The sequence below is a fragment of the Plecotus auritus genome, assembly GCF_963455305.1.
Source record: "Plecotus auritus genome assembly, chromosome: 1".
Lineage (NCBI taxonomy): Eukaryota > Metazoa > Chordata > Mammalia > Chiroptera > Vespertilionidae > Plecotus > Plecotus auritus.
Genome location: NC_137770.1, coordinates 39,306,697 through 39,334,200, shown reverse-complemented (window position 1 = coordinate 39,334,200; position 27,504 = coordinate 39,306,697). Strand labels below are relative to the sequence as shown.

At 38.0% G+C, this 27,504-nt stretch overlaps 1 protein-coding gene across 11 annotated transcripts in view; it reads left to right on the top strand.

Moving 5' to 3' along the window:
* KIAA0586 overlaps nucleotides 1-27,504 on the top strand; it is a 113,926-nt gene that overhangs the window by 48,298 nt on the left and 38,124 nt on the right. For 8 of the 11 annotated variants that reach the window (XM_080670047.1, XM_080670048.1, XM_080670049.1 and 5 more), the window contains 9 exons: nucleotides 1,693-1,892; nucleotides 4,878-5,034; nucleotides 5,420-5,639; nucleotides 6,279-6,514; nucleotides 8,996-9,072; nucleotides 10,883-11,017; nucleotides 15,146-15,311; nucleotides 25,390-25,494; nucleotides 26,245-26,399. In XM_080670047.1, the coding sequence (XP_080526173.1) occupies nucleotides 1,693-1,892; nucleotides 4,878-5,034; nucleotides 5,420-5,639; nucleotides 6,279-6,514; nucleotides 8,996-9,072; nucleotides 10,883-11,017; nucleotides 15,146-15,311; nucleotides 25,390-25,494; nucleotides 26,245-26,399 (1,451 nt within the window). The remainder of the gene's footprint in view (nucleotides 1-1,692; nucleotides 1,893-4,877; nucleotides 5,035-5,419; nucleotides 5,640-6,278; nucleotides 6,515-8,995; nucleotides 9,073-10,882; nucleotides 11,018-15,145; nucleotides 15,312-25,389; nucleotides 25,495-26,244; nucleotides 26,400-27,504) is intronic. The other 3 variants (XR_013960686.1, XM_080670051.1, XR_013960685.1) reach the window with 3 other exon arrangements.

The window sequence follows — 27,504 nt, the reverse complement described above, 5'->3', positions numbered from 1 at the left end:
TCATTTCCTTATCTTTTTTCCCCTGCTACTTGAATAAAAATTTCCCCAACTTTCTGTGCTCTCCTCTGTTTCTTTTATGTTTTCCAGCCTTCTTTTGCCATTACTTTTCCTGTGTCACTTATTACCCCTAAGACACACATGTAGCTGTAAACTCATTATTCCCACTTGTTCCACTGGCATCCCAAACTTGTCATGTCCAAAATGTATCTCATTTTTCTAAACAAATGTGCTCTTCCTTTGTTTCTATTTCTGTTAATAATATCACAGTTTTCCAAGCACCCAATCTCTAAAGCCTTGGAGTTACTGTTTATTATGTTTTCTTTTCTTTGGTCTTCCTCAATTACCACCCAGTCATAGCCTGGATCCTAACTCCATACAATTTATTGTTGCATTTGGTTCATTCTTCCTATTTAGTATTACTCAAATACTCCCAACACTACTATTACCCCAGATTTTCTTTCACCATCTCATATTTTGAAGGAAAGTAAAAAATTACCAACAATGTTATGAAGAAATTGATGTTTTTCTGTGTTTTTTGTTTTTTTTTAAATATTTTTTTATTGATTTCAGAGAGGAAGGGAGAGAGAGAATCATTGATCAGCTGCCTTCTGCATGCCCCACACTGGGGATTGAGCCTGCAACCTGGGCATATGCCTTGACCGGGAATCGAATTGTGACCTCCTGGTTCCTAGGTCGACGCTCAACCACTGAGCCACCCCAGCGTGGCAGAAATTGGTGTTTTTCTGTATGAAAATCTTAAAATTTTCAAATTGGCTATTTATATCCTGTTCTCTTCTCTGTAAAAGCATGTCCATTTGCTTTTGTTTTGCCTGTTTGTGTAGTGCTTTGGTGCTTTCTGGCAGAGATGTTCTGATTTTCGTCATGCCCAAATAATGAATTATGGGAATGAAAAAGGAGAAATGTCAACATATAATTACTTATCCCTCAATAAGACACGTATACCCACTTTTTAGGGATTTCTGGATATTGCTGCCATAGTTGTACTAATTAATAGAGTGCTCTTTTGAGAGGTCATGTCTCCATCAAGTCATATAGATCATTGTTTACATGTTTTACACACAAAGCTCTAGAAATATAGCCACTTTAAGTCTAGTAAAATCTGATGTTAAAATTCACTGAGTTTTCTGCACATTCATACAAGTTAAAAGTACAACATATTTGGAAAATTAATATACCTGTGGAGCTTCTGATAGCAAGCACTTAAACTGTAAATGTTAGTATTGAAACTAGAAGGCAGGTAGGCTTGTCTTCATGTTTATAAAGCAGCTGCCATTTCTCTGATGTTCCCCCACAGTCATTACATCCTTGTGTTTTGCAAGATCTGTCACAGGGTTTCCTGTGACCTCTTCTTGGAAAAATGGATTGTTTTCAGATAGAACATTTCATGTGGATGTAAATCCTTTTTATCACTAAGTTCTATGGTAGGGAAGAGGCCATATATGTAAATTTTCATCTGTGTATTTTCCTTCCCTTTTTTGTTTGCTTAGAGAGAATGTGCATTATTAAGTTATCTTATTCTTCTTCATAATAAGTAGATTGTCTATTTTCATTTTTATTTCTCCTCCCATCCTCTTGTACACATATGTTTGCATCTCTAAAATTTTAAGAATTAAGGTTTGGATTGCAAACATGTTTCTTGCCCACTTATTCTGAAATTCTTTCACTTTGTAGTGGAAGGAACAAGTGGTGGCGTCCTCCAGCTTTTTGTTGATGCTGGGGTTCCTGTGAGTTCAGATATGATTAGTCATTTTGTGAATGAAGCTCTTGCTGAGACCATTGCTGTCATGCTGGGTGACAGAGAAGTAAAGAAGCAAGATCTTGTCGCTACAGGTGTTGCTGAGGATGTTTTAACAAGTGAAACATGCCTGCCGGTAGGTGTGACTCTCCTTTCATAACTTGGGTTCCTAAGGAATTTTTGATACATTTATTAAAGGAAAGTACAATGGACAAATTTTATTTTTGTTTTTAAATTTATCTTTATTGTTGAAAATTTTGCAGTTTTCTCATTTCCCCCATTGACTTCCTCTACCCTGCCTCCATCACCTTCCCAGGCCTTCACTGAAAATAAGCAAATTTTAAACTGGGTATCATAAAATCATAGTTTGTGGTGGAGATTAATTGCTTGTTATGATTACAGTAACATTTCCCCAGCATTTTACTTTAAAAACTTTTAAATTCATAGAAAATTTAAACATATGAGACAGTGAACATATATCGATCTGTTTTTATGTTCTGTTTCTTTAAAAATCATTTGAAAGTTGCAGATACCCTGACACTTGTAAAAGCATCAACAGTATCTTCTAAGAACAAGACACTTTCTTACATAACCAAAATATTATTGTTACTGAACTAAAGGAGTTTGTTTGCCTGCACACATCAAGGCCCAATTAAAGGCAAACAGGAGCCAAAACCGGTTTGGCTCAGTGGATAGAGCGTCGGCCTGCGGACTGAAGGGTCCCAGGTTCGATTCCGGTCAAGGGCACGTAACTTGGTTGCGGGCACATCCCCAGTGGGAGGTGTGCAGGAGGCAGCTGATCGATGTTTCTCTCTCATCGATGTTTCTAACTCTCTATCCCTCTCCCTTTCTCTCTGTAAAATATCAATAAAATATATAAAAAAAAAAAAAAAATAAAGGCAAACAGGAGTTTGCAGCCAGGAAAGTAAAGGTTTATTATTTAAGGAAATGGTGCCATGCCCAGAGTCACAGGTGGAGCTCATGCTCAAAGACCTAGCTCCCCCATGGCTTCTAGGGCAGTGGTCGGCAAACCGCGGCTCTCGAGCCACATGCGGCTCTTTGGCCCCTTGAGTGTGGCTCTTCCACAAAATACCACAGCCTGGGCGAGCCTATTTTGAAGAAGTGGCGTTAGAAGAAGTTTAAGTTTAAAAAATTTGGCTCTCAAAAGAAATTTCAATAGTTGTACTGTTGATAATTGGCTCTGTTGACTAATGAGTTTGCCGACCACTGTTCTAGGAGATGGGTTATAAAGGGGGACTAAGAGGTTAGGGTCTTGATCTCTATGGATTGGTCAGCACTAGGGTAGGGGCTCGTTGATAATTGCATCTGGTCCTGATATCAGCCATGGTGTTACTTTGTCTAATTTTGCAAGGTTGTGGTCAGTAGGTGGTTCTGGAACTGAAACACAACTGAGGCCTAGATGTTATCTGTAGTTTGAAACTCTGTCTCTGTAGTCAACAGATTTGAGGCTTTGTTCCTAAGATTATTTGATGCCACTGACCACCAGAACATCATGAGGGCTTGATGATTAAGGGAGTGGAGGTGCAAGGGAAGGAGAGGCAGGTGAGTTAGGATACTCTTAGGCTGGACAAGGCCAGTTTGAATCAAAAGAAAAGAAGGTAAAAGGGTAATATTAAAGAAATGAAGTTTCTGCTAGGTTACAGCATTATCAGACCCTCACAATTTGACATTGATATGTTAATACTATGTAATATTATCATGCATGTGGACATGTCTAGGCAAGTTACACACAAAAAAGACATACAAATGGTCCCTATACATATAAAAAGATGGTCAGTTTCACTGATAATAAGAAAAACGTCACTGAAATTTTATTTTTACTGAATAGTAACACTGAAAGTTAGATAATGCCATTGTTCAGCAAACCTTGGGGAAAATGGGAATTCTCCACAGTGTTAGAGTAAAATAATAACCCTACAGAGAGAAATTTGGCAAGATGTATTCAAATTAAAAATGCAATTAGCCCTTTAATTGTTCAGTCCCACTACTGGAAATTTAATAACCTATGCATGTGAAATGCCTTAAGACAAGCTTATAGTTAGTAACTCTGGGGAAGGAAACTAGATAGATAGGGCATGGCTAAGAAGGGAGACCTAATTTTCACTGTCATCCTTTTGCACCTTTTGAATTTTGAAACATTTGATTATCTACTTAACAAATTGATTTCAAGCTGTGTAATTTTTTTCTTCCCCAGTATTTTTCATCTCCATATTGTCTTTATTTGATCTCCCCTACTTCTTATTCTTCCGTTGCTTTTTAAAAAAATATTTATTGTTGAAAGTATTACATATGTCCCTTTTTCCCCCCCATTGACTCCTTCTAGCCCCCACCCCCCACCCCAGGCCTTCACTACCCTTTTGTCTGTGTCCGTGAGTTATGCCTATATGCATACAAGTTCTTTACTTGATCTCTTCCCACCCACCCACTCTCCCCTCTCCTCTCCGCGCCCCCCCCCCCCCGGCCCCTGCCTTCCTCTGAGATTCCAGTCTGTTCCTTGCATCCATATCTCTGGATCTATTTTGTTCATCAGTTTATTTTGTTCATTAGATTTCACATATGAGTGAGATCATGTCATACTTGACTTTCTCTGACTGGCTTATTTTGCTTAGCATAATACTCTTCAGGTCCCTTCATGCTGTCTCAAAGGGTAAGAGAACCTTCTTTTTTACTGCTGCATAGTATTCCATGGTGAAAATGTATTTCCATTGCTTTTTATAAGCAGTTTTCTTTTGTGCTAAAAGGCTGATTTTTGATACCTTGTCAGTTAAAATTCTTTCTGTACATTGTCTACCCAGGTTGTGTTTGGGTTTGATATGCAGCTGTGTTTGTTTAATCTTCTCCATATTAGAAGAGGAAGCCTCGATTTCTTTGGGGCCTATATCAATATGAGGGAGAGCTATTTCAATTGCCTGCTGTTATCTACAGGCTAGTCTTGAAACTAAATAGCTTAGATGTTCAAGAGCCAGGGTATTTAGGGCTCCCCCCTCTCCATCCATTTAAAATCTATGTAATCTCTGAATAAGCTCATTTTATTTTTTAAAATTACCATTGCTTGGGTGATTATAAGCACCATTTATCTTATTTTGTTAATTTATTTTAGGCAAGAGTGTGTACCCCAGTGGCTACCCCACAGCCAACTCCTCCTCACTCACCTTCACCTCCTAAGGAGCACGTGTTGGTGAAAACTCCAGATTCTTCTCCTTGTGATTCAGATCATGATACAGCTTTTCCTGTGAAAGAAATATTTGCCGAAAAAGGTACACACCTTATTTCTATAATTCAGTTTTAATTTTAGCAACTGTGAAATAAAATTCCATGGTTTGTTTGTTTCATAGATTAGTATACAGATGCGTGTTGTTTACTAGGTTTTAGTAAATTATTTTTCCTTGCATGGAAACTAATATATTGGTTGCCACTTTTAAAAATATTTAACCTAATAGACACTTACACTACTGTAAGTTCATGGTAGTGTTAGAAGTGATGTCTTTTCAAGGTTATTTTCTTATACTTTACTAAATTAATTGGGGAAATTTTCCATTAGTAGCTATTGTCATGTTATTGGATTTCTGAAACAATATACCTTGCCTTCCTATGGAGTTGTTTTATCTTTTATCTTTTCTTTCTTTTTAAAAAAATCTTCAGGAAATGACATGCCTGCTGCCACACTTGTTAATACTCCAACAGTTACCCCCGCTACTACACCTCCTCCTGCAGCTGCTCTTACCCCAACTTTGTCAGAGATTTCCATTGATAAATTGAAGATATCAATCCCAGAGCTTCCCAAGCCATGGGGTGATGGCAACCTGCCATTGGAAGAAGAGAATCCTAACTCTCCTCACGAAGAACTTCACCCGAGAGCTATGTAAAGATAACACGTTCACTTCTAGTAACTGTACATTTCCTCTTTAGTTGACTTACATGACCCATTGAAAACATCAGAAATGATTAAGTGAATTTTATAAATAACAAGCTACTTTATACTTTAACTAGAGGCCCAATGCACAAAATTCATGCAAGGGGCTCAGCCCTCAAAGCCCCGGCTTCATCCGGAAGGTCGTTTGGCTGTCCGGTCTAATTAGCATATTATGCTTTTATTATTGTAGATAGAAAGAAATGTCATAAATTTTAAGTTTTCAAAACTTTACCTTCTGTTCTTTTTTTTTTTAAGTTTTTTGGAGACACTGAAATACAGATTTCTATCATATTGTTAATAAAATAGAAAATGATTTTTTCCCGTGTGAATATTTACCAGACTAAGTTGACGTTGTAGTACAATATATCCCCATGTAGATTTATTTTGTGAATGGTAGAACTTTCAAGATGGTTTATGGTTAGAGCATGAAAACATGGAAAAATAAATCTTGTTAATTAATTATAATAGTGCAGATTATAGAAATATGTTGCTAAAGGAGACATAGTCTTTGAATCTGATTTTGAATATCACAATTAATATAGGTCTTCAGTGATCTAATAGGTTCAAAATATGTCTTTTTCTTCTTAGTGTAATGTCTGTGGCCAAAGATGAGGAACCTCAGAGTATGGATTTCCCTGCTCAACCTGTTCCTCCAAAGCCAGTTCCTGTGAAGCCACTTTCTGCTGGCACCAAGGCCCTATCCCCTGTACAAATGCCAAGTTCTGATACCTCAACAATGGAGAGCACCTTGAGCACTGAACCTGAAAGACACATCTCTGAAGGAGAGCTTCTATGTAACTATGGTCAAAGAGCAGCTCCCAAGAGTACGTTAACTTGTATAAATTGATTCCACTGATTAGATTATGGTAATTCCTAGCTAATATTTGGATGTTGATAATTCCTAAGTAATAGTTTCTCTAATTAAAGTGTTTTTACTTAATTCTCAAGATTTAAGTAAAAAGAATATGGACTCTGCAAGTGAACAATTCTGGGCCTTAACCTTAGAAAGTAAAATCTCCCTCATAAATCCAGACTTAATATCACTCTTAATAGTTTGGGGTCTTCCCTTCCAGTCTTTCATTTTCTATGCATATATAGAAACAAAATATAAAGTGTCCCCCCAAAAATGCATACATACACTTTGAATAATTATAAAGGCAGTGTTTATTAAAATACATTTCATTGTCAAAATTGAGCTATCAGCTGTTAAAGTTTGGGGAACACCCTGTATATTTGTATGTGTATGTGTTTTTATTTTTAAAAATAAGATATACTAGGCCTAACTGGTTTGGCTCAGTGAATAGAGCGTTGGCCTGTGGACTGAAGGGTCCCAGGTTCGATTCTGGTCAAGGGCACATGCCTGGGTTACAGGCTCCCCAGTAGTGGGCGTGCAGGAATGCAGGAAGCAGTTGATCACTGATTCTCTCTCATCATTGATGTTTCTATCTCTCCCTCTCTGAAATCAATAAAAATATATTTTAAAAATGTTTAAAAATAAGATATAGTGTACATATTATTTTGAAACCTGAATATTTTAACATAACATATTGTATACATCTTTTTATGTGAATACATAGAGTTCTACTTTCTTTAAAATCCTCACCTGAGGATATTTTACATTCATTTCTAGAGAGGAGGGTCAGAGAGAGAAACATCAACATGAGAGAGACACATCAATTGGTTGCCTTTTTTATGTGCCCCAACTGGGGAACCTGCAATCGAGTTACATGCGCTTGACCAGGCGTCGAATCCGAGAACCTTTGGTCCTCAGGCTGATGATCTGTATGCCTAGGTTTCTCTCTCTATTTCTTCTTCTCATTTCAGCAGTTCCTTTAGCATTTCTTGTAATGCTGGCCTGGTGGTGACATACTCCGTCTATTTTTTGAATGATAGCCTTGCTGGATATAGTAATCTTGGTTTCAGATCCTTGCTTTCCATTACCTTGAGTACTTCATGTCGTTTCCTTCTGGCATATAGAGTTATTGATGTGAAATCAGGTGTCAGCCTTGTGGGAGCTCCTTTGTAGGTAACAGTTTGCTTTTCTCTTGCTTCCTAAATTCACTCTTTGTCTTTAATTTTTGGGATTTTAATTATGATGTGTCTGGATGTGGGCCTGTTTGGGTTCTTCTTGCTTGGGGATCTCTGTGCTTCCTGAACTTGTGTGAACTTTTCCTTTACCATGTTAGGGAAGTTTTCTGCCATTATTTCTTCAAACACGTTCCCTATCCCTTTCTCCCTTTCTGCCTCTTCTTGCACACCTGCTATTTGAATAGTGTTACGTTTCACTTTGTCCCACAGCTTCCTTAGCTGTCCTCCTGTTTTTTAAATGTTTTTTCTTTTTGGTTCTCTGATTGAATGGTTTTTTTCAACCCTGTCTTCTAATTCACTGATTCGACCCTCAGCTTCCCCTAACTTGCTGTGTATTCCTTCCAATGTGTTCTTTATTTGTGCTATGCTATTCTTTATTTCTGTTTCCATAGTTACTATATCTTTTCTGCTATTGAGCATCTTTATCATCATTATTCTGAACTCTATATCAGATAAATTTCTTACCTTCATTTCATTTATCTCTTCTTCTGGAGAATTCCCTTGTTCTTTCATTTGTGGTCTGTTTCTTTGTTTCCTCATTTTGGCTGCCTTTTTGGGTTTGTGACTCTATATTAGGTCTTATACGCCTCTCAATCTTTAATGCAGGACAGTGTCAAATGCTGTTTCTGACTAATTAGATCCTTGACGATCTAACCACTGAGCAAACTAGCCAAGCCCTCATTTTTTTTCTTTTTAGTGGCTGTGTAGTTTATTAAAACAGTGCCATAGTGGTAGGCATTTTGATAGTTTTGTGTTTCCGTACTATACTTAACTCTCCAATGACCATCCTTGCACTTATCTGATAACTTCCTTAGAATACATGCCTAGAAGTGGAATTGCTGAGTCAAAATATGCACGGTAAAATAGCGATACATTGCCAACATGTTTTCCAGAAAGGTTAATCAGTTTTTAATTTTAACCAGGTTTTAATTACATCAGTATTTGTAAAGGAGTGCCTCTTTCTCAATTTAATAGTTATAGTTGATATTTATAGTTTTTTAATTTCTGACAAGTTGGTAGGTGAAACAAAAATTCAGCTTTGTTATACAGTGTACTTTAAAAAAAGCGGTGAGATTAACTTGTGATTTATTACTTATGAACTTTGCCAGTATTTTCTTTGTGTAAGTTTAAATGTAATGTTCTATAGCTTTATGGTCAGATTATTTACTTTGAGTTAGGTTTCTTCTTTTTCTAAACTTTTACATTTTAATTTCTAGTTTTGGGAGACATAGGACTGTATCTGACAAACCTAAGTGATAGCTTATCCAGCACTCTACATGATGCCCATGATCTGGTAAGAAATGACTGACTCATATTGACTTCTGACATCTGACATGAAGGTGAACTTACTACTACTGATCAGGCTTTTTTCTCAAATATTTGAGTCATAAACATAAAACTTCATGAAGTGCCCATGTAGGAATTTGCTTTCTTGCATATCTCAGTGTTACAATTGTGAGAATGAGAAGAAAATCATTAAGTTCTTTGGCTCCAGTAGTTGAAAAATACAGTTAATGTATTTAGGTAATGAAAATCTAGCTCTGAAATTGTTACCTAAATATGTCGCCTTTACAATACTTCAGACAGAACCTTAGCAGTTTAAACCGCTGTCTTGTAATATATTTGTTATTTTTTCCTAAACATGATTATAATTCTTTGTGCTAAAAATAATTGACTTCAGTATGTTTTGTAAAACATACTAAAATAAGACCCAAGGACACTAGCTTTTCCTAGTTACCATCTAGCTCTATAAAAAAAAGAGGATGGCATTTACAAATTTTATTTTTATTGACATAATTTATAAAATAATATGGAGGGAAGTCTTAAATGAGATATCTTTATTTTCAGAGAAGCATTATACTCACATTTGGCCTACTTAATGTGTCACTATCTCATCTTTATTTTGTTGTTGTTAATCCTCACCTGAGGATATTTTTCCTTTGATTTTTAGGGAGAGTGGGAGAGAGAAACATCCATTGGTTGCCTCCTGCATGAGCCCTGACCAGGGCCCAGGCCGGGGAGGAGTCTGCAACCAAGGTACATGCCCTTGATTGGAATCGAACCCAGGACCCTTTGGTCCACAGGCTCTATCCACTGAGCCATACCGGCAAGGGCTCACTATGTCATCTTTATCCATTCATAGAACTTGATCATGGTGCCAAAGCCTGTTTAAGTTTGTTCTAAGTAAATAAACTAAACTAGGACTAAATGATAACATCTTTCTTTTTCTGTATTTGAAACTAAATTCTAATTTTGATATTTTTACTAAGCCTAAATCAGATATACTACAAATTCAGAATAAAGTCAAATGCAGAAGTACAATCTTGCAGAACTGGGAATAACTCATGTACCAATAGACATTTATCTGTATACAGCTGGGGAATAAGGACTTGTAATCCAGAGTTAATAAACTTTATTTCATGAGAAATAAAATACCTAAGTGAAAAACTATTAATGGAATTTAATACCATAGTAATACTTGTATTTGCAAGGGAATCCAGTTTCTTTGACTCCTAGGCCCACGTTTCTGGGGTAGTTCTATTCTGAGGCACCATGAAGCCTAAGCATGGTGTTCCAATGAAGGCTTTTCATTACCTGCTCCCTAGCCAGGTACCAGAGATCAGTGCAAAGGCAAAGGAAAAGTCGGAGGTCTTAGAGGTGCCTTAACCTGCAATTGTTCATTCTTGCTTGCAGTCCAGGTTACAGTAGAACTACAGCGCTTTGCCTCATAGCCACACGTGGTATTGCTTTGTGTACTGCACAAACATGCAGTAGGAAACTGTCTGAGCCAAAATAAAAAACATTTGTGAATCATTTTAACTCAGTCACATGGCAGAGGATTTAATTTTCATGTTTTTTATAATAAATCTCCAGTTTAAATGTAGGCAAGTTACTGAATATTATTATTTATAGTTGAGTCAAATAAAGAGGGTTTTTAGTGTAGTCAATAGGAATGAGAACTAAATGAAAATAAAAAGTCCATCTTTTTTCCATAAAGTACTAAATGACCATTCTCATGGTAATTAGTTCTATTAATCATAAACTGAGAAAAATGCAGTTGTTAAAATTTTTTGTTGTGTTAATTGTCTCTATATTTCATTTAGGAAGATGATTCTCCCAGTGAAGTACAAGTGATTAGAATGCCCCATAAAAAATGTCATGGAGATGCAATTTTTTCTCTTCTTGCTAAACAAAATCAGGAATCAGTAGTTCCACAGCAAGGTGTCTGTCATTCAGAGGTACTTTTTAACCTTTATGGTGTTTTTTTCTTTTTGGTTAGATCCACATACAAGAAAAAATAACAAAATATTCATGTTTTTAGTTAATGCATGCTAATACTTCAACTTATTCAGGGATCGTCCTTGTAGTATCTTTAACCTGGAACATAGAGTTATCCAGTTTTACAGCACAGGAACTTGGGCCATCTGTTCCAACCCTCTTGTTCTACAGCTGAAAAAACTGAAGCCTTTTCCACAACCATTTATTGAGTACCTACTATGTGCCAGACACAACCTTGGAAAAGATAAAAAGATGAGATAGGACTCCTACCTATAAGTAGCTGGTAGTCATATAGAAGACATTTAAATAGTTACTGTACAGTGCAATAACTGGTCATATAGCTGAATTTACAAGTATATGTGAGTTCAGAGGAGGGAAAACTGCTTGAAGTTTGATAACCCTTTTTACAGGATACTAGAGGCCCGGTGCCCGAAATTTGTGCACGGGGGTGTGTGTCCTTCAGCCCAGCCTGCACCCTCTCCAATCTGGGACCCCTCGAGGGATGTCCGACTGCCTGTTTAGGCCCGATCCCGGTAGGACATCCCTCTCACAATCCAGGACTGCTGGGTCCCAACTGCTCGCCTGCCTGCCTTCCTGATTGCCCCTAACCACTTCTGCCTGCCAGCCTGATCACCCCCTAACCACTCCCCTGACAGCCTGATTGATGCCTAACTGCTCCCCTGCCAGCCTGATTGCCCCTAACTGCCCTCTCCTGCAGGCCTGGTTTCCCCTAACTGCCCTCCCCTGCTGGCCTGATCACCCACAACTGCCCTCCCTTGTAGGCCTGGTCCCTCCCACCGCCCTCCCCTGCTGGTCATCTTGTGGCTGCCATCTTGTGTCCACATGGGGGCAGGATCTTTGACCACATAGGGGCAGCCATCTTGTGTGTTGGAGTAATGGTCAATTTGCATATTACCCTTTTATTAGATAGGATAGAGGCCTGATGCACAGGTGGGGGCCGGCTGGTTTGCCCTGAAGAGTGTCCCAGATCAGGGTGGGGGTTCCCTTGGGCCGTAGGGCGGCCTGGGTGAGGGGCCTGTGGTGGTTTGCAGGCTGGCCACGCCCCCCGGTGACCCAAGCAGAGGCCTTGGGATCTAGGATTTATTTATCTTCTATAGTTGAAACTTTGTAGTCTTGAGCGAGCCAGAGCGGGCAGAAAGCTTGGCTTCCTCCATCGCCAGGGAAACCCACGCCTCCTGCTCACTCCGTGGCCGGCCGCCATATTGGTTGGGTTAATTTGCATACTCGCTCCTGATTGGCTGGTGGACGTTGCTTGTGGGTGTAGCGGAGTGATGGTTAATTTGCATGTTTCTCTTTTATTAGTGTAGATGCTATTGATGGAGTTTTTTAAAGACCCAATAGGATTTTTCTAGACAGCAGTGAAGGGGAAGGACATTTTGAAGCCAAAATAGCATGTGTTAAGGGATAAGAACCAAGAAAGATTAGGGCATGTTTAGAAAGTGTTGAAAATCTCAGTGTGGCTAGAGCTGTAGATAGGTCAGTCTGCAGAAATAGGTTGAACCAGATAATCATAAAGAACCTTTTAAGCCATGGAAAGGTTTGGGCACTGGGAAGCCCATTAAGATATTTTTGGGCAAGGAGGTCACAAACCAAGGTATTTAGGAAGGAATATGGAGGTTTTGTAAGGTAGTCCTGGGGTTTGGAGGGAGGAGGGTGAAGGAACAAATGCCCATGGGGTCCTGGTCAGATTTCACCTGTAACTTTTCACCCCAGTTGGGCCTTCATGCTCCCTGATGTTACTCTGGGCTACTACTGTCTCAGCCTGCATTGTTGCCAAGATCTTTGTGTGTAAGGGGCAAGCAGTGGTGATCTCAAGTTGATGAAGCAAAGAAGCAAGTGCTTTGCTCCCGTCATTTCTCTCACTGAACCCCCTCCAGCCTCCCTCCTCCTTAGGATGCAACCCCTTTCTTCCCACACACAGCAGGTCAAGTTAGCTGTCAGTCTTTCCCAGTGGTTTTCACAGTTTTTACTTAGCTTTCAAAGTCCATGGTTTCTTCTCATTTCTCTAGTTATCCTAAGGTGTTTTTGGGGATAGGGAGCTTGGCAGCCTTTGTTAGTATGCAGTCCTGGCCAAGCCAGAGGCCCAGAAGTGGGAAGTTCATCCTTTCCATATCTTTTTCTAAGAATCTAAGCATATGTGCAGACATGCATGTGTAAAATTCTGAGGTATGTTTATGTAGTATTCTGCAACCTGTTTTAAAAATGTTAAATAACTATAAATTCTGAAGAGCTACTATTTCTTTTAATCTACCATAGAGTATACCATAATTTAATTATCCTGTTGAAGGATTTTTAGATTGGCTTCACTTTTTTCTATTCAAATTATAAGAAGAAGAAAATCCTTTTTTCACTTATGAGGAATTGTTTCTGTAGATCAGATAATGAGGGTGGAATTGCTGGTTCAAAAGGTACAAGCATTTATAATTTCAGTAAGTACTAATACATTGCTTTCTAACTATGAGTCTCTTTTCTCATTATGACACGTGTTCTTAATCTTAAGTTTTGCCAGTCTTATGAACAGTGACATTTGGCATATTTTCATATGTGTACAAAACTATTAAGTATTTGTTTTGTTTGTAATAATGATATATTTATGTGTTAAAATATTGCTTTGGTAAGAAAATAGTGGCTTTTCTTTGTGCTTATAACTACTTGCCCAAAGGGAGCTACAGGTCAGCAAGAGCAGTATCATGGAAAAATTGCAATTTGTACATTTATGTAGTTGGGCTAGGTACATTAATTACTGTAGATTACAGGCAATGTAACTTAGAATTACATGAGTCTAAGCTTTGAGTATAATACAAATATCATACTTACGCTACAAGAGCATTTTGTGAATAGGCAAGCTAAGTCTTTCAGTAGGGTCATAGAGTACTGAGGTGTCAGCAATTACAAGTACCCTAGAAAAATTGATTCAAATAGAAAAGGTAGTGTATTTGGCACAATATTTTATATGGTAGTGGCAGAGTAATATAGGCACTGTGAAATATTTCTAATTTGTAGAGAAAATGTATCTGCCGTCAATATAAACTTAAGAATCTTCAAGGATTTCATATTAATTGCAGAACAATCCTTTTCTATTTAAAGGATGTGAGGCAATTGGTGTTCTAAAGAAAAGTCAGATTAGGGAGTAAGGGGAGATAGACATGCATAGAGAAGAATGAGGGCAAGTTGTAGAAAATCTTGAATGCTGAGCTAAGAAGTTAGGTTTTATTTGTAGTCAATAGAATTATCAAAGATGTTTCAGTAGTGATTTCATATATTCTAGTAAAAAAACCCCACTTGGTTAAAATTAAACTTCTTTTAAATGAGAAACTGGAGAGCTTTTAGATATTGGAACTTTTATTCAGCTCTTGAGTAATAAACTTAATAATTAGAATATCTCCAGGTCACAAAATGTGGTAATGATTAGATATCTAATTTTTAATACAGGAAGAAAATAGAAGTCTTAGTTTTTTACGTTTTTTATTTATTTCATATATTTGACAAAAATATTTGTACTTTTTTAACTTTTATACTTTCCCAGGGAAATAACTTTATTAAATATGGTAGTCTTCTTTAATTGGCATACTTATAAAAATGCAATTTTTTTACATATGAGGGTAATCTTTATATCATTTAAGGTATATTCTCCTTATCAGCTGTTTAATTATAAAGTTTACATGAACAATTTTAGGCAATTTTTATTAATGAAGAATGAGAGACAAATTTTCTATTCTAATTTTAACTTTTGTGAACAGTATATAGTATGTTTCAGTATTTAGTGTTTTTAATAATAACATTTTTCTTTGTTTTATTGATATCTAATTTGAAGGTTTGGAAAAATAGATAATGGTTATTTAACTTCATAAAAAATAAGATTAAAATGAAAGCCTATGGCTAGATGCCTCATTAAACTAACTTTTTAAACTTGTCTTTCATGTAGGGTGTACGTGGTGTAATAAGCACTTTCTAAAATACCTTTAAGTAGTCAAGTGGTATGGATCACACATGGTGTCTGACAAATATTTCCTGTTTTGACTTGATTTTAATATAATGGTTTTAACCATTGTTTCTACCTTTCACAGGACTTGGAAAGCAGTCTGGGTGAAAGACAAAGGCCCAGGCTGACAGCAGCAGCAGAGAACTTACTGGGACATCCTGTCTACAAGCAACAGCCTGTCGCTAATGCAGAGCCTTGGCATCAGAAAAGTACTCTTAAGCCTTTACCTCAGCAATTTGACACAGTTACAGGTATACACCAAAATACTGCTGCTTGATGTATCGTCTGTTAGAATATTCACTTTGAATCCCATCGTACTTGTTCTGTACAGTTTCTGTGCCGAATGCTGTGGTCCATTTGTATTATAATCCTTAGTAGTGTTCCTAATCTGAGCTGAGAGAAGCATAACTATTTTCAGGTGGGGGCTTGCAAGATACCTTTATTAAAAAGGATCTTCATAATTGAAAAGTTTGGTAACAACTTTTTCTATTTATATAGCAGTGTTTCTCAAAAAGTGATCCATCTATCAGTTGGTACATGAACCATTGGACGGGTGGTACATGAGATAATTTTGGTAATATGCATATGTACACTTAAAATTTTTTAATAGTCATATATTTATTTTAATATATACTGGAAGAGTATAACTAGCACATCAAAGCTGTGATCTAAGAGATTTTATTCAGGACAGGTTAAATTAGATGATACTGTAGAAATTCACTCTTTTTGCTGTATGAATTTCGGCTCAGTGCTAAGTGTGCTCAGGACTATTTTAGAACTTCATTAATGAAACTCTCTGTTGTAGCACTTTGGGATAAGAACAGATCAGAGAACACCAATCACTACCATGGTTGATTCTCGTTATCTGCAGGACTTATGTTCTATAGAGTTACCAGGAACACTGAATTAGCAAATATGGAACTGTTGCTCTTAGGGAAAATACAGATTTAGCTTCCTATTAACCTCTGATCGTAACATTTTTGTCAGTTAACCAATACATCACCTTGTTTTATATGTGTTTTTTTTATTTAAAAACATTTATTTAATATGTATTGTTGGTTTGTTAGCATTGAACTCAGAGCCAACAGCACTATAACTCAACCTGAACGAAGCTTATTTTACATACCTTTTTTTCTATAAGGCCCATCACAGACTCCTTGCACTTAGCCTATGGCTAGATGCCTCACTAACTAAGTGCTAGAGAGCGCTTTAGCACTATGCTTGGGGGCCATTTTAAACAGCAGAATCAACCAACAAAATGTACAGAAATATGAAAAACATGTCACTAAATAGTAAAAAGGGCACTTGTTTACAGTAGAAGAGCTGAGATAAAGTAGAGCGAGCGTCTTTCGCTGTGTTCAGCCTCAGCTGGTAAAGGGTATGTAGGGTGATTCAGGTTTTTTGCTTCTCTGTATATGTTCACATATGACTGTGAAAATGACTAAAAATGCTGCAAGTATTGATTTTGGTTGACAACTAAATTTCATCAAGTAGGCGAATTTGCAAACATGGAGTATTCAAATTAATGAGGATCAGCTGTTTTCTCATTTAACTGATTTTTCCATTCCCATTCATGCATTCTCTTAAGTGAAGAAACTTCTGGAGATATGCATATTTTCTAGAAAACTGAAAGGGAAAGGCCTGGAGTTAGAAAAACATTGGAATAGAGTATTTAAAGTTTCCATTTTATATTGAGTGAACACATTGTATTTGAAGAAATTCAAGACAGTTTTCCTTGGAATTACCATTTTGTGCACATAGTGAGCATTAAATGTTTTATGTTCTTTTAAAATTGGATTCAAAATTAGTACGATAAAAAATCATAAATGATGACATTTTTTATCCTTCTATGTGGATTGCAATTAAGCAGAATTGACACTAGATGGCTCTTGCAGATCACTTGAGAAATGATAGGTACTTTAGAGCCGACTAGGTGCTTGTTCAATTGTTCTAGAATAAAATCTACGAGAACATCTTCCATTCAGACCCTCCTTGTACTGTGGTATTATCTAGCAGATTATCTACAGTATAGTGCACAAACAGGTACACTATAGGTATTTGTTTAATTTAATTGGAAAAAATAATAATGTGGCATAACATATGGTTGAGTATATAGATGAGGCATTATAGCAGAATGACTAAGAATTAGAGCTTTTGGAGTTTCAGATATCACTTTGAATTCTAGCTCTGTGTATTTCATGGTAAATAACTTAATATCTCTGAGCCCAGGTTTCTTCATCTATCAGATTGGGGGTAATATTGGGTATTAGTTATCTACTGCTATGTAACGTATTACCTCAAAGTTTAGCAGCTGAAGAGCAAACGTGTACAGTATTATCTCACACAATCCTGAAAGCATGAACCTGGGAGGGGCTGTGTGGTTCTCAGGATCTCTCATGAGGTTGCAGTCAAGCTGTTGGCTGGCGCTGAGGTCATCCAAAGGCTTCAATTGGGGTGGAGGACCCGTTTTCCAAGCTCGCTCATGTGGCTGCTGCAAGAGGCCTCAGTTCCTCGCTACAGGAACCTTTCTGTAGAGCTGCTCATGACATAGAAGCTGGCTTCCCCCAGACTGGATGCTCTTAGGGAAAGTGAGCAAACAAGATGGAAACTACAGTGTCTCTTACAATCTCAGAAGTGACATGCCATTGCTTATGGCACATTCTAGCAGTAACACAGACCAATCCTAGAATAACACAGTAGGGGACGACATAAATGTGCAAATACCAGCAGTACAGATCAGGGGGCATCTTGGAGGGTGGTTACTGTAAATAGAATCCACAGAATAAATTTACTAGGGGTAGTAAGTGACAGTGCATATGAAGCCATTAGCACAGTGCTTGGCACATGGTGTTACTCTCGTTAATGCCTTGAGTTTGTAAAAACACCTTCTTATATGTACTAGTACTTAATAGAATCTATTAGAAACTATCCACAGTTGCCTAAAAGGAATGTGCCTATAGAGTTAATTTGTTTTGAGTATTTTGTTACATAATGGTTACTATAGAAGAATGAATCCTGAGTATCATAATTTTTGCTGGTGGCAAATCTCATGCCTTTTATATCAATTTTTAATAACTTTGCTTATAGCATCTCATCTGTTTTTACTTTGCTTCTTCCTATCTCTGCTCATTTTCATAAAGTGTCCTATTTGCAGTCCATAGTCCACTACCACTGTTTCTAATTCTGAGGCTCTTGGGTTGAGTAACAAAAAGATGCAAAATAAACTTTGAAGAGTTATCTTGGGAATCCTAAAATGTAAACTGTATTTTGAACAAGTTGTGAAGACTCTTGGATTTTACTACCAATTGTAGTTCTTTATTTACTCAGAAAACTTGTATTGAATACCTACTGTATACCTGGTACTATATTAGTACTGTATTAGGCACTTGAAGTACAGAGATAGTAGACATCTGCTCTCAAGGAAGTTTACAAATTAGTAGAGGAGAAATACAAGAAAGATGGTAATTATAATATTGTGTGATTGGTATGATAAAACAGACTGCTGTGAGTACAGAGGAGGAACTCAGCCACACGTGGCAGCTCAGAGGTTTCCACACGAGCCAGTGTGAAACTGAATCTTAGAGGATTAGCCAGATGGGGAAGTATGATGAGTGTGTTCCAGTTTGTTCATTTATTTATTCAATCAGAAAATATCCTTCGAGTGCTTGCTATTCTCTAAGCACATTCTAGGTGCTAGGAATATAAACCCTGGTAAGGCTCTGCCCATAACAAGTTTTTTCTCTAGTAGAGGTGTAGATGAGAAGGCAAGAACATGCCATACATTATTGTATTATTGTAAAGAAGTCCATCTGGGATGCAGGTACAGGTCCATTGTACCCAGGGAGGATAATCAAGAAAGACCTCAACAGGAGGGGAGGCGTACCTGAAATGAGCTCTCTAAGATGAGTAGATGTTTGCCATGTAGTAAATGAGAAGCAACCTTTCAAGCAGAATATGTAATGAGACAAGGGAATAAAGTTGAAAAATAGGAAGACTTAGGGAAATACGTCTTTATCAATGAATTAAAGTTTAGGATTCAATGAGATTGTAGCAGTGAATGGAAACCAGGTCCTAAAAACCCTGAGTGAGATATCAAGTAATTTCTGGATTTACTCTAAGATGGTAGGGATCCATTTGTGTGCAAAATGGAAAATAATGCCAATTTTACTCTATTCCCGTGGAAGATTCAGTCTTGAATTTCTACCAATTCTTAATGTTTTATAATCCATGAAGGATTATAAGTAAATGAATGATTTAATCATATTCTCCTTTTATTTAGTGAGATCATCTGAGGTGCCATGTAATGGATAGATTGGAGAGGATTAAGACTGGAGGCAAGGAGCTGATTAGACAGCTATTAAAGGAAACCTGGTGAGACACTATTCAGCAGCAGGGGTGTATATAAAAAGGGAGATATGAGTGACAATAGAGAAGGAAAATGGACAATTTTAAGAAATCTTCGAGTTTCTGGCTAGAATGATTGGACAGATGGTATTTTCATTCACAGAGAGGAAGGAAATATGGAGGAAGGACAGATTTAGGAAGAAATAGGATGAGTAGGGTTTTAGGATGAGTGGAATATGAGGTACCTTAGGGTTTGGAATAATCTACTGGACATGCCAGACCCAAAGCTGTTGCTGGCACTGGCAGTTTCAAGTGGACTTAGTCTTCTCTGAAAGTCTACCATGTTGCTTTGTCATAACAATGAGATTCTAGAAAAGCAACAATAGGTATTGCAAGATGAACTTAATGAATTTGACTTGAGTGAAATAATACTTGAAGCATCTCTCTTACAAAGTGTAAAACTTACATTATACCAACAGGACACCCACACTCAATGAGCATACTTTTTATTTTATTTTTTGAATTTTAAAATGCTACAGTAATGTGTATATTTTATTTTTCTCATCACCATTTATGCCCTCTTCACCTCAACACCCCCCTCCCCATTCTTTTAGGAAGTGACACTGCAAATTCAGCATTTTTACAATTCCTGTCATGAAACTCTTTCCTGGCCCCTTATCTCTGGGTTAGAGACCCACAGGTGTTCTCTGTGTAGTCTTCTAATGTTGCCGGCCTAATGTTACTCTTATCACACTGATTTGTAATCTCACTTGAGGGTAAAGACTTTATCTTGCTCACTGTCATATCCCTGTCACTAGCAGAGTATGTAGCGCCTATTGCATAGTCAGTAAACATATGCTAAATGAGAGGGTGTTGTATAAGCTGAAAACTATTATGTACTTTTAATACGTTAGGGGAAATGTTTGATTATATTACTTTCTGGGTTTCTACATTTAGGTGTTTTTTGTTTTTTTTTCTTTTATCAACATGTACGTTGTGTCCTTTTGATTTTTTTCTTTATACCTATATGTTATCCACATATAATCCTATATAATAAAAGGCTAATATGCAAATCGACCAAACGGTGAAACAACCAGTTGCTATGATGCACACTGATCACCAGGGGGCAAACACTCAACGCAGGAGCTGGCCGCTGGTGGTCAGTGCGCTCCCACAGAGGGAGTGCTACTCAGCCAGAAGCCCTGAGCTGGGCTCACGGCTGGCAAGTGCAGCAGCGGTGGCGGGAGCCTCTCCCGCCTCCATAGCAGAGCTAAGGATGTCTGACTGCTGGCTTAGGCTCGCTCCCCAAGAACATCCCCCAAGGGCTCCCAGACTGAGAGAGGGCACAGGCCAGGCTGAGGGACCTCAGCGATATGCATATTGGGGACGACCAGGCTGAGGGACCCAAGCCATATGCATATTGGGGGCAACCAGGCAGGCAGGCAGAGGCGGTTAGGGGTGATCAGGCAGGCAGGGGAGCAGTTAGGGGCATTAGGCAGTCAGGCAGGTGAGTGGTTAGGAGCCAGTGGTGGATTGGGCCTAAACCGGCAGTTGGACATCCCCCGAGGGGTCCCAGATTGGAGAGGGTGCAGGCTGGGCTGCCCCCCCCCATGCACAAATTTCGTGCACTGGGCCTCTAGTTTTACATAAAAACAAAATGTGATTATATCACACGTTACTTTAAATTGCAGACTTTTTTTAATGGCCTCCATCCACTCTCCTCACATTTTAGGTAACTCATATTAAGATTCTGATATGTAAACGTCTCTTTTTCCTAACATACATATATAATTATACACATACACACAAGTATGATATATATGATAGGTATGTAAGATATGTGTGTGTGTGTGTGTGTGTGTGTGTGTGTGTGTGTGTGTGGTTATTTTACAAGTTGAGGTCATATCCTGCTCCCTTGCCTGCATTTTGTTTTTACTCAGTAAACTCTGTGGAAATTACTTTTAGGTCAACTGATACTGCTTAAGTTCATTCTTTTAAATAATTGTAAAAAGCATGTTAGTGTGGATTTTCAATAATTTATTCAGTCATTGCTCTGTTGATGGATATGTATTTTATTAGCATTTCTCCCCACTATGAATAATGCTAGAGTACATATCCATAGACATGTATTCTAACATATTGTTGCATTTTATATTTATGGAATAATTTCCCAGGAATAGTTACTAGGTCCAAGGGCAAATACATTTTTAATTTTAAAATAGATATGCCAAGTTGCTGTCTTAAATTTATTTTTATCTGTAATTTATTAGAAACTTTTTTCTTCATCTCTTCCAGAAATTGTGTTTATTACTCTTTTTATTTGTGTTATTTGAGATACATGTTTCTGACTGCTGGTGAGTTTATATGTCTTTTCATGTTTGCTAGCCATGTGGATTTGCTCTTCTATAAATTACTTACTTAAGATCTTTCCCCATATGTTAGATTCTAAAATTTTTTGTAACTTTTCTATAGTTTACATGTTTTCTTTCATCTGTATTACAAATTCCTTTTGACAAATTTATACTTTGTTGGCATTATTTGTGATCTTTCTTTGCCATATGATTTATAAATTTTTTTGTATAGTTATTTGTTTTTTTATGTTTTTTTTGTGTGTTTTTTATGGCTTGATTAGGTTTCCCCTAACACAAGCTTATGCCTATAGTCTCCTAGATTTTTAAAAAAGATCTCCATTATTTAGTATATATTTATATTTAAGTCTATCTGGAATTTATTTTTGCAAATGATGTAAGGTAGAAGTTCAATGTGATTTTCCTCCAGATAAATAGCCAGTTGTGTCAGTATCAATTATTATGTAAGCTATTTTTTCCTACTGAATGAAAATATTAACCAATTTTTATATTAAATGCCCATAGATGTAGGGATATTTTTCTGGATTCTTTATTCTAGATCTAAAACATTCTTTATGATCTAAAATATATTTCACTAGCCCTAACCGGTTTGGCTCAGTGGTTAGAGCATCAGCCTGCGGACTGAAAGGTCCCGGGTTCGATTTCAGTCAAGGGCATGTACCTTGGTTGCGGGCACATCCCCAGTGGGGGGTGTGCAGGAGGCAGCTGATCGATGTTTCTAACTCTTTATCCCTCTCCCTTCCTCTCTGTAAAAAAATCTATAAAATATATTTAAAAAAAATATATATATTCCACTATTGTGTCTTTATGACACATTCTGATTACCTGATAGGGCAAGTTTCCCTTTTTAACATAATTTTTTATAGTTTTCTTGGCAATTCTCAGGCATTCTTCCATATAAACTCTAAATTTTTTAAAATAAAAAATCATCCTAATTGGAATTGTACTAATTTACATATTAATATTGGGAGAATTGACATTTTTATGGTATATTTTACTATTTGTTCAGATGTTATTTTATGTTCTTCCATAAAATTTCCTAATTTTATTCATAAGTGTTCTATGCCTTTTAAATAATTTTATTCTTAATTATTTTATAGTTCTGGTCACAATAGTAAAGAATTATTTTTCCATTTTTATGTGTGTATTGTTATAGAGAAAAACCAATGATTTTTACATATTTATCTAGTATCCAGTCACATTATCAAATTCTCTTATTAATTCTAATAGAGTTTCCCCCCCTCACTAGAGTTTCTTGGTTATAACCATATGATCAGCATAAATTTTTTAATCTCTTTTTTTAAACATTATATATGCTAATTATTTTATCTTAAGTCATTTGCCAGTTTTAAGAAAGTGTTGGAAAAGTGACATAAGAATAGGAAAAAGCATGACGGGTAAAAGGGACCCATATAAGGCCGGGAACAATAGTTACTCTAAATGATGGATATTATTACCATTATTTAAATTAATCTTATGTTATTCTAGATAATTAAATAAAAATAAAACAGGTAATAATGTTGAGAAATTGTTTTGTACAGATTGAATATCAGAAAGATAAAACTCATTGTATGTATTTTGCTTTATGCAAAGTCCACCTAAAAATATAGATTAACATAAAGTATCAGAGGGTGATTGTTTGCTAAACCTAAGAAATTGTGAACAGACTACCTTTAAATGAAAATATCTATGGAGTCTTTAAAATATTATTTCATTTAAAACAGGTTCGTGTATATCATGCTTCTTGTCTACAGGTTGGGACAAAAGTAGGTTTACAGTTATTCATATGGAAAATAATACAATAACTAATAAATAACACAAGAATAAATTCTGTTTCATTTATTCACAACTATAATCCTATTAGGGGCCCAATGCATGAATTCATGCTCCTTGAAAGGAACTGTGGGCTGCGAGGCTGCCGTGGGCACAGGGGCGGGTCTCGGCCCATCCTCTGTGCCCCTGCCAGGCCCCTCCTGCTGTGGCCCCTGGTCCCCACTCTGCTGGCAGCCCTTCTCCCGCCATCGCCGCTCCCACGTGCTGATGGCACTGGCCCTGTTTGCACCCGCTGAAGGTGTGGAAGCGATTGGGGCCGGCACCAGCAGTGGGTGCGAGTAGGGCTAGCACTGTCAGCGGGTATGAGCGGCAGCTGCTGCCCCAATTGCCCCTCAGGAGCTGGGGGAGGTGGAGAAGCTCTCAGGGGTGATCAGGGCCGGCAGCTGCCGCTTATACCCACTGATGGCGCCGAGTGATCAGGCCCCGGCGCTGGGCGCTGGCAGCAAGTGCGAGAGGTGGCTGCTGGCCCAATTGCCCCTCAGGAGCAGGGGGAGGTGGAGAAGCTCTCAGGGGTGATCAGGGCCGGCAGCTGCCACTTATACCCACTGATGGTGCCGAGCGATCAGGCCCCGGCGCTGGGCGCTGGCAGTGAGTGCAAGAGGTGGCTGCCAGCCCAATTGCCCCTCAGGAGCAGGGGAAGATGGAGAAGCCCTGAGGAGTGATTGGGACCGGCACCGGGCGCCATCATCTGGTGTGAGCGGTGGCTCCAGCGCTGGCAGCTGGTGTGAGGGGGGTGGGTGCCGGTAGCAGGTACGAGCACCAGGCGGGACCACGGCATGTGGGAGCAAAGAATTTTCATTAACTGCCGGAGATTTCATCCCGATGACAGTGACCGGCACCCCGCCTTGGTCTGGCGCCCCCGCTCACCTGCTCCATCATCCCGCCACAGCCGTTGCCCGCCATGTTCCACACTCTGCTGCCTACTGCCGACACCAGCCATGTTCTATGCGCACTCCCTGGTGGTTAGCACACATCATTGCAACCAGTTCGGTTGTTCCGCCATTTGGTCTATTTGCATATTAGGGTTTTATATATATAGATTTTTGCTTCACTCTGTATTTCAATTAATTAAAATGAAGTAGATTATACTGTGCTGTATTTAAAAGGTGGCCATTATTAAGGAAAAGCCAGATTTTTCTTAGAAATATTTTAGCAAAAATGTGAAATAAAGAATAGTGACTAGGAATTGGAAGATAGGGATTTTAATTTCTTTGTACCTTTTACTAGCTCTCTGAGTTTTGGACAGTTGACTTTCCTGAGCCTTAACTTTGTCAGTGAAAGACAGTTATAATATTATTTGACCTGCCTACCTGTCTTAATGATTTTGAGATTCAAATTAAATGAGATAGTGTATATGATAGTGCTTAGAGTATCCTATATAGTAAAAGGCTAATATGCAAATAAACCGAACGACCGAACAACCGGTTGCTATGATGCGCACTGACCACCAGGGGGCAGACGCTCAATGCAGGAGCTTCCCCCTAGTGGTCAGTGCACTCCCACAAAGGAGTGCCGCTCAGCCAGAAGCTGGTCTCATGGCTGGCAAGTGCAGCGACAGTGGCGGGAGCCTCTTCCACCTCCGCAACAGTGCTAAGGATGTCTGACTGATGGCTCAGGCCCGCTCCCTCGAGTGCATGAATTTTGTACACCGGGCCACTAGTTAAGTGTAATATAACTGTACAGTGATATTAGATAAATAATATCTTTTATTGCTCTTATTGTCTTCTGGGTTTTGTTTTGTTTTAATCCTCACCTGAGGATATTTTTCCATTGATTTTTTTAGAGAGAAGGAAAGACAGAAACATCGATGTGAGAGAAACACATCGATTGGTTGCCTCCTACACAAGTACCAAGCAGGGACTGGGCCAGGGAGGAGCCTGCAACCAAGGTATGTGCCTTTGACCAGAATTGAACCTGGACCCTTTGGTCTGCAGGCCAACACTATCCACTGAGAAAACTGGCTAGGGCTCTTATTATCTTCTTTTTATTGATTTGATTTAGATGCCATTTGGATAAGGAAAAGAGGAACTCAATCATTTGAAGTAAAATATTTACAGAACAGAGCTAAGCAATTTCTAGTCAAGAAATTGCCCCTTGCTTCAAAGGCTATATTTTAGATAGAAAATATTGTGTTGACTTTTTTTTTTTTAAATATATTTTATTGATATTTTACAGAGAGGAAGGGAGAGGGATAGAGAGCTAGAAACATCGATCAGCTGCCTCCTGCACACCCCCTACTGGGGATGTGCCCGCAACTAAGGTTCATGCCCTTGACCGGAATCGAACCCGGGACCCTTCAGTCCGCAGGCCAACGCTCTATCCACTGAGCCAAACCGGTTTTGGCTTGTGTTGACTTTTTCTGATAGAAAGGTAGGCTGAAGTGTTAGTGTTTGGGTTAGACTGCATGAGCAACTTGTTGATTGGGACCTTAGAATATTCTATAGATTTGTTTGAACAGAGGCACTTTTTGTATTCTCTGTGAGCTTTGGTTTTAATTGCAACAAAGACTTGGTACCAAGTGTTTGGTTGCTACTTCTAATTCTGCAGGTAAGAAATATTGATAATTTTAGCCAATTATTTATTCTGTGTCTAAGATAAACAATTTATTTTAACTTTTTGTTTATATATTTGATAACAGGTGGTGGTTTTGAAGATGCATGTGCTAGTCATGGTCCAATGAGTTTGAAAGAATTGGGGTTGCAGCCAGATGCTCTTCTTGCTCTTCCCACAACACGTCCAACAGCACAAGAAAATTATGTTAAATTATCAGTAGCAGCTGGAGATTTTCCTCAGGTATCCAATCAGTAGCACTTGTATTTTATTTAAAGTGAAAATAGTTACACTGAAAAAATAGGGTAATTACTCTCCAAGAGGAACAAAATGCTCAAGTTATTAAGTATAGTTTTATATCTGTGTGATAGCAATGGATATCTCATTGTTGGTTAATTTACTTAATAAGTATTCATTGTGTGGTGTTGTGTAGCATGGTATGATGTTGAGGGTGGAAGCCAAAAAATATGTAAAGTAAAGATTGTTTATGTAACACCACTATGTATTAACAACCTGTGATGAAGAAAAGATCAGAAAAACTAATTAATAATGAATAAACTTCTCTATAAAATAAAAATAGTTTTGACCTTGGGTTAGGCAAAAATGACACCAGAAACATTATCCATGAAAGTAAAAGTTAATAAATTGATCTTATAAAAAATAAGAACTTCTGTTCTTCAAGACACACTGTTAAGAGAATGAATAGACCATCCATAGACTGGGAAAAAATATTTGCTAATCACTTATCTTATAAAAGGCTTATATCCAGAATATGTGAGGAACAGAATTCAATATTAAGAAAACAGTCTGCCCTGGCTGGGTGGCTCCTTTGGTTGGAGCTCATCCCGTACATCAAAGGGTTGTAGGTTCAACTCCTTGTCAGGGCGCATACCTAGGTTTTATCTCGGTCAGGGTGCATATAGGAGGCAACCAATGTATGTTTCTCACATGCTCACATTGATGTTGATCTCTCTCTCTCTCTCTCTCTCTCTCTCTCTCTCTCTCTCTCTCTCTCTTTCTCTCTTTCCCCCTCTCTTTTCCCCTCCCTCTTCCCCTCCCTCTCTCCCTTCCACTCTCCCTAAAAATCAATGGAAAAAATATCCTTGGGTGAGGATTAACACTCACAAATATATACATATACACTAAGTGGCCAGATTATTATGATCTCTGAACGCATAATAATCTGGCCACTCAGTGTATATCCTATATAATAAAAGGCTAATATGCAAATTGTCCCCTCGACCAGGAGTTTGACCAGCAGGCTGGCCGGACCCCACCCATGCACGAATTCATGCACCGGGCCATATATATATATATATATATATATATATATATATATATATATATA